At 37.9% G+C, this 7,374-nt stretch overlaps 2 protein-coding genes across 6 annotated transcripts; one reads left to right on the top strand and one right to left on the bottom strand.

Annotated features, from left to right (window-relative positions):
- Window positions 1–177: 177 nt before the first annotated feature.
- On the top strand, window positions 178–4,921 carry LOC111811666 (fimbrin-5). 4 transcript variants are annotated; one of them, XM_023698657.1, is made up of 15 exons: window positions 178–624; window positions 761–899; window positions 1,005–1,175; window positions 1,269–1,507; window positions 1,604–1,775; window positions 1,871–1,909; window positions 2,001–2,069; window positions 2,144–2,260; window positions 2,351–2,562; window positions 2,781–2,936; window positions 3,022–3,221; window positions 3,901–4,067; window positions 4,153–4,249; window positions 4,354–4,445; window positions 4,529–4,921. In XM_023698657.1, the coding sequence occupies exons 2-15, from the start codon at window positions 813–815 to the stop codon at window positions 4,742–4,744; spliced, it is 2,034 nt and encodes a 677-aa protein (XP_023554425.1). In that variant the 5' UTR covers window positions 178–624; window positions 761–812; the 3' UTR covers window positions 4,745–4,921. The 4 variants fall into 4 exon arrangements, with proteins under 4 accessions (XP_023554425.1, XP_023554427.1, XP_023554424.1 ...); XM_023698659.1 differs by having other exon boundaries at window positions 764–899; XM_023698656.1 differs by having other exon boundaries at window positions 178–490.
- Window positions 4,922–6,007: 1,086 nt separating this feature from the next.
- Window positions 6,008–6,897, bottom strand: LOC111811828 (cold and drought-regulated protein CORA-like). 2 transcript variants are annotated; one of them, XM_023698868.1, is made up of 3 exons: window positions 6,799–6,860; window positions 6,524–6,594; window positions 6,008–6,441 (listed from the first exon to the last, which is right to left on the bottom strand). In XM_023698868.1, the coding sequence occupies exons 1-3, from the start codon at window positions 6,837–6,839 to the stop codon at window positions 6,191–6,193; spliced, it is 363 nt and encodes a 120-aa protein (XP_023554636.1). In that variant the 5' UTR covers window positions 6,840–6,860; the 3' UTR covers window positions 6,008–6,190. The 2 variants fall into 2 exon arrangements, with proteins under 2 accessions (XP_023554636.1, XP_023554637.1); XM_023698869.1 differs by lacking the exon at window positions 6,524–6,594 and having other exon boundaries at window positions 6,728–6,897.
- Window positions 6,898–7,374: the final 477 nt, after the last annotated feature.

The raw sequence follows: 7,374 nt of genomic DNA on the forward strand, positions 1-7,374 counted from the left end.
TAATTCACTTATAAGGTTAAAAATTTAAGTTTTTTTATAATCAAGGAAGAGAGGCATTTGAAGTTTGGCAGTAAATTTTTGAATTTGGGTTGATTATGAGTACCAAGCCATTCGTGCATTAATTAATGGAAATTAAAGCCTCCCAAAGAGAAAGATTGCGTGATGATTAAGAAACGTATTAGAGAAGAGAGAATGAACAAAGGAATCAATGGATTTTCATTTTGAAAACTCTGAAGAGAACAAAAGGGTGTTGAATTATATTACATATCATTTTTTTGTTCAAGCATTTCAGTGGCTGAGTTTAGTTTTTGGCTCCCCATTTTCTGGGTCTCAGCAGTTCCTCAAAACAAGCACGATTTTCTCTCCTTTTCCTCGCCTATTCTTGTCCCTAATTCTCATCCCCCTCTTTGCCTCTTCACATCCTCTTCTTCACCATGAGATTCATTTCTTGATTAATCGCCTCCATCTCAAGCGTATGAGTTTTCTCTAGGTATCATAGTCTTTTAATTTCCTTTTGCATTGCTCTTAACTGTTTTTCCTTTCTGGGTTTTCTTTATTTCCATTGAATTTGTTGATTTCACACTGTTGGGTTAATCCCCAAGTCTGAAGTACGTTGAATCGCAGGTAATCTATGGCTCTTCAAATGGGTTTTTGTTGGTTTTTCATTTCATGGAATCTATCGTTTCGTCAATGATCGTCTTTGTTCCATGTTTTTGATGTTGGTTTCATTTGTAGTATTGATTGGAATTTATTGTTTCAGTAGTTAGGAAAATTTCTTTGTGTTTAAAGATTGTGCAAAAAGAGAGGTGAAGATGTCAAGCTTTGTGGGTGTTCTTGTTTCTGATCCATGGCTTCAAAGTCAATTCACCCAAGTCGAGCTTCGAACCCTCAAATCCAGAGTAAGCATTGAACTCCCTTTTGCTTGAGAGCTGCTCAAGTTTGTTTTGGTTATGTTCTTGTGAATTCTTTTCAGTTGATATGAGAAATGGTTTTTATGGATTCAGTTTCTTTCGGTAAGGAGCCAATCGGGTCGTGTCACCGTCGAAGATTTGCCTCCTGTTTATGCGAAATTGAAAGCTTTCAGTGGAATATTTACTGAGGATGAGATTAAAGAATTCTTGAAGGAAACAAGTCGAGACGTCGGTGAAGAAATCGATTTTGAGTCGTATCTTAGGGTGAGTTTATTCATTATTGGATTGCTATCTGTTTATGTTGAACTTTTCTACAAGCAAAAGCAGTAGTTGAATTTACATGATTCATTACTGTAGGCATATTTAGATTTACAAGCCAGAGCCACAGAGAAATCAGGCGGATCTAAGAATTCGTCGTCGTTCCTCAAGGCTGCCACAACTACGTTCCATCACGCAATTAACGAATCCGAGAAAGCATCTTATGTTGCACACATAAACAGTTTTCTGGGTGAAGATCCATTTCTGAAGAATTATCTCCCTTTAGATCCAGCCACCAATGATTTGTTTGACCTTGCGAAAGACGGCGTTCTTCTCTGGTAGTCGAAACAACTTAAATTTAGACGTTTCGATGTTTAACTTTGTGTTAGATCCATCTACCGATCTTTGTTTATGCTTTTGGTTGCCCTGTGCAGTAAGCTCATCAATGTAGCTGTTCCAGGGACCATAGACGAACGAGCTATCAATACGAAAAAAGTCCTTAATCCATGGGAGAGAAACGAAAACCATACGCTCGGCCTTAACTCCGCAAAGGCCATTGGATGCACAGTGGTTAACATTGGCACACAAGATTTGGTTGAAGCTAGAGTGCGTTAAAAGCTACCTCTCTGTAGCATATTCATTTAAATAAATTTATTGTAAAGTTTTCTAATCTTTGTCCCCTGTTTTATTTTATGTTCTAGCCACATCTGCTGCTTGGATTGATATCACAAATCATTAAGGTACAAACAAATCGATCTTCTTCATTTGATTTTCCGAGGTCTTCACTATTCGGACGCTTTGTTTATTTCTTTTAATCATCTGGGAATGTAGATTCAAGTGCTGGCTGATCTTAATCTGAATAAAACTCCTCAACTTGTGGAACTGGTTGATGATAGCAAGGTGGTTTTCTTTTCTTGAAGCTGATATCATATGACTTGTAACACTTCTAACAATTATTATCAATAATCTTGCAGGAGGTGGAAGAACTCATAGGGTTAGCACCAGAGAAAGTTCTACTCAAATGGATGAATTTTCATCTGAAAAAAGCTGGCTATGAGAAACAAGTCACAAACTTTTCATCAGATGTGAAGGTTAGAAGATTGATTATAAGAGTTAGATATTTGAATGGATTTTAGATATTTGATCATCTAAACTTAGTTAGATCCGTTCGTCCTTTGCAGGATGGGGAGGCATATGCTTATCTGCTCAATGCTCTTGCACCGGAGTTCTCTGGTCCATCGACTTTGAACGTGAAAGATCCTACCGAAAGAGCAAATATGGTTCTTGAGGTTGCAGAAAAATTGGAATGTAAAAGATATCTAACTCCCAAGGACATTGTTGAGGGCTCACCTAATCTTAATCTTGCATTTGTTGCCCAAATTTTTCAGCAAAGGTGAGAAGATTCATTTTCTCCTTCGTGTTTGGTTTGGACTGAACCACGATGGTTAACCGGTTACTCGAGTCTTACCCATGAGACGAAATATCATAAGTTGGAGGTCCATATGATTTCGAGTCGAAAACTTGATTGGAATATAGAGAATTTGTTGACTGGTTGTCTATAGCAGTATGTTTCATTGAATATCTTATTTGAATTGCAAACTTGTAATGCAGGAATGGGTTGTCTGCCGATACTTCCAAAATGTCATTTGCAGAAATGATGACTGATGATGTCGAAACTTCGCGGGAGGAGCGGTGCTTCCGGTTGTGGATTAACAGTATTGGCATAGCTACATATGTGAACAATGTTTTCGAGGACGTCAGACACGGGTATTGTTTTTGTTTTACCATAACTTATGAACCAACTATTTATCCTCCTATTTATGGACAAGCTTGAGATACGTCCATACTGCAGATGGGTTCTTTTGGAAGTTCTTGACAAGGTTTCTCCTGGATCAGTAATCTGGAAACAGGCAACAAAGCCTCCTATCAAGATGCCATTTAGAAAAGTTGAGAATTGCAACCAAGTAGTAAAACTTGGGAAGGACTTAAATTTTTCTCTTGTAAACGTAGCTGGGAATGATATTGTGCAGGGAAACAAGAAGCTTATACTAGGTAAATTTCTCCTCGTTTCTAGAATTTTTACGCTTCGTTCACTTATAGCTTCGATCCGTATTCACATTCGAGCTTGAAATGAGATGTTGTTATGCTGTGTTTATGATTTGTTTTATTTATCAGTTGCTAGCAGGAAGATTAATCAACCATACTTTTTAGCTATATACATCTAGAAAAAGAATGAAAATGATTTGTGTAACAGCCAAATCCCACCGCTAGTAGATATTGTCCTCTTTGGGCTTTTCCTTTCGGGCTTCCCCTCAATGTTTTTAAAACGCGTCTCTAGAGGTTTCCACACCCTTATAAAGAATGCTTTGTTTCCCTCTCCAACTGATGTGGGATCTCACAGTCCACCTCTCTTCGAGGCCCAGTGTCCTCGCTGGCACTCGTTCCCTTCTCCAATCGATGTGAAACCTCCCAATCCACCCCCTTTCGGAGCTTAGCCTCCTCATTGGCACATCGCCCGATATTGTCCTCTTTCGGGTTTTCCCTCAAAGTTTTTAAAACGCGTCTGTTAGGGAGAGGTTTTCACACCCTTATAAAGAATATTTTGTTCCCGTCTCCAACGGATGATGATTTTACTGCCTAGTTAGTGCTGTTGATTCTTGGAGATCCTCAAAGTAGAGGTAGAAATTGCAAGACCAAACATCTAAAGACAATTGGCTTCTTTATTGAGCAGCATTTCTATGGCAACTGATGAGGTTTTCTATGCTTCAACTGTTGAGAAACCTGAGATCACACTCTCAAGGTAAAGAGGGCAAAGAGATTACAGATGCTGATATTCTGAACTGGGCAAACAACAAAGTGAAGAAAGCCGGTAGAACCTCCCAAATGGAGGGCTTCAAGGTAAACCATTCAAGAACGTTCGCGTTTTTACATCGACTTTCTTTCGTTGATCGTTTCACGTCAATGATATTACTTCTGGTTTCAGGATAAGAACCTTTCAAATGGCGTCTTCTTCCTCGAACTTCTTAGTTCTGTGGAGCCAAGGGTGGTGAACTGGGCTGTTGTTACAAAAGGAGAAACTGGTGAGTCCTTATGCCCCTTTTCCTCCAGTTCGATCTTTTTGAACGTTTCAGTTTTGCGGGGACGGGTCGGATAGCTGTCTTACCATAAAATTGTCAAATTGCAGACGAAGACAAGAAGCTGAACGCGACGTATATTATTAGTGTCGCTCGAAAGCTCGGCTGCTCCCTTTTCTTGCTCCCTGAAGATATTATTGAAGTAAGTTGCAACTAAGTAGATAATGGCTAATCTTTTCAAGAACTGGTGATTGTAAGTGTTGTTAAATTGTTGTTGTTGAACAGGTGAACCAAAAGATGATCCTTATACTGACTGCTAGCATCATGTACTGGAGCCTGCTGCAACAAGCAGGGGAGTCTGAGCTGTTAACCATGAACGACGGTAACGTTTCGGATGCAAGCACCGAAACGTCCATGGACGGGACGGGATCATCCTTGGCTGCCCAGACATGTGCTTTGGCAATGGAGGACACTGCTGAAGTTCAAAATGAAAATTCTTAACTTATAATACAGGAAGATGTTTGGTAATAGTATATTCATCCTCTTCTAATTTTGAACTAGAAAATTTTGTTCATTAGGTTATAATTTCTTTTCAACCATTATTATATAAATACAATAATAATAATAACAATAATATGGGAAAGGGAAAGGATTATCTTTCCCTTGGTTCGGGCATCAGATACTTCTACGTTTGTCGTTCGTTATGTGGCTTTTGGTTTAGTCTTATACTCCCGATTCAAGATGTTTTAAATTCTCGACTTAATAGTCTTGAAGTTTGAATCTCTCAATTCTACATCGTTAAGACTCAGAGTTCTGCGTTAAGAGCCTCACTAGTAAAGTTGTAGTACCCCGCTGCAACTGTTGTGGTGGTGTGACAACAACCGTGGTGGCGTTTGCCACCGAATCTAAAAGCTTCCTTTGAAACTATGGCGTTTGATATCATCAACTCGGCCAGGTTCTATCATATAGCTTCTTCTACTATGTTTTCGTGATAATTCTTTTTAAATATATTGAAAAAAACAACGATCTTCTATTTAATTTAAACATTTTTTTATATTATATTAATCCTTGCGTTTCTCCATTTTTATATCGCTAGGTTTTAATTATAAAAAGTAGTTCTTAAAATATCAATAATAATAATAATAATAAATAATAATAATAATAGTAGATAGGTCCTTTAATGTCACATCTACCATATGTATGCATATTAAATTTTCGGTAAGATTCAAACTTTTAACCTAAGGTATTAGATAAAAACAATAATTATAGTAAAAAAAAAAATTACCCTCAAATTATTCCAGTTTTAAATGAGTTAGGCAATGAAATATTAATTTAATATTATTTATTTTTATTACGTAGCGTCTTATCTTTCTTCGTCCTTTCAATATTCAAAAATTATATACTTCAATACAAAACTCGATCCACCCAACCATGATTCATTATTTAATAAAGGTTGTTTGTGTTTAAAAATGTACTCGGCTAATTTAGGGAATGTCCATTGGAATGAGGCCTTCTGGGAAGCTCAAAGCAAAGCCTTATACTCAAAGTGGACAATATCATACCATTGTGGAGAGTCGTGTTCGTCTAACACAATTCAACCCATAAAATTTTTTCGAGTCATCAGATTTTATGAATAGCTGTAAATTTTTTCGAGTCATCAGATTTTATGAATAGTTGTACTTACAAGCCTCTTAACCTTTAAATAATGCATGGTTTACGAATTTTGGAGTCGAGATAGAGAGGAATGAATGAGGGTGAGCGGGAGAGATGGAAATAGTACTAGAATCATACAAAGTTGAAATGTTGTAGCAACAAACTAAAACCCAAACACAGGGAAAAAGGAAAAACTAGCAGCCACTCCATTCCCCATGCATTTATTTCACAAACTTCACACTTCACACATTAACTTTAAACTATTTCATTATTTCAGCCCATCCCCACGTCGTCCTACGGCTTTGCGCCCTCCACCACTTCACCGGCGTAGCTGCAGCACCTGTACCCGCATCGTCCATACCGGCAACCCCTTCCATACCCACCTCCGCCACCGTACCCACCACGACCTCCGTACCCACCACGACCACCATACCCACCTCGACCACCATACCCACCTCGACCACCATACCCACCACGCCCGCCATAACCTCCATCATATCCTCCATACTTGGCATCCTCTACGCCATTGGTCTCCACCGTGGCTTCTACAATATCATCATTAAAACAAACTAACGTTAGAATATTATTGAGATTTAAATGGAATAAATAAATATTTTACGAACTAACCATTCTCCTTCTTTGCGGAGGTCTCTGCGAGGTCTCTCGCGGCCACCTCCGAAGAGATAACGAGAATGAGGNATATCCTCCATACTTGGCATCCTCTACGCCATTGGTCTCCACCGTGGCTTCTACAATATCATCATTAAAACAAACTAACGTTAGAATATTATTGAGATTTAAATGGAATAAATAAATATTTTACGAACTAACCATTCTCCTTCTTTGCGGAGGTCTCTGCGAGGTCTCTCGCGGCCACCTCCGAAGAGATAACGAGAATGAGGGCGAAGAGAAAACCGAGAAAAATAAAGGCCTTGGAACTCATTTTTGTGTTTAGGAAGAGACTAAATTTTGAAGATGGGATGAGTAAGATTTGCATCTTTGTAGATGTATTTATAGGTGCAAAAAGACTCGAATTCAGACCATGGCTATTAAAGACGGACCCATAAATTAGTTGGGTGTTGATAAGCTGATTAAGATGTACGTATTAAGAACGCAAATTTAGTCAGCCCTCTTCAAAAATCTTATCTTTAGAGCTAGCAAGATAATAAGTCAAACTCTTAACTAGCGCCCTCTCGAGAAAAAAAAAGCTTAAGATTTTGTATTTGGAAACTCGATATAAAATATGAGGTTAAAAATCAACAATAGATCGATCGCGATTAGTGACGTCGCTTGTACTCACGGTGTCAGATGATTCAGAAAGCTTTGTGGTATATAATGACGAAGATAAGTAGAAGGATTAAATTTGGATAGAACCCCGCTCCAAAAATTATTTTTGAGAGATGATTTAATGAATTTATATTAAAAAAAAAAAAAAAAAAAAAAAAAAAAAAAAAAAAAAAAAAAAAAAAAAAAAAAAA

Source organism: Cucurbita pepo, chromosome LG15 (genome assembly GCF_002806865.2).
Source record: "Cucurbita pepo subsp. pepo cultivar mu-cu-16 chromosome LG15, ASM280686v2, whole genome shotgun sequence".
Taxonomy (NCBI): Eukaryota; Viridiplantae; Streptophyta; class Magnoliopsida; order Cucurbitales; family Cucurbitaceae; genus Cucurbita; species Cucurbita pepo.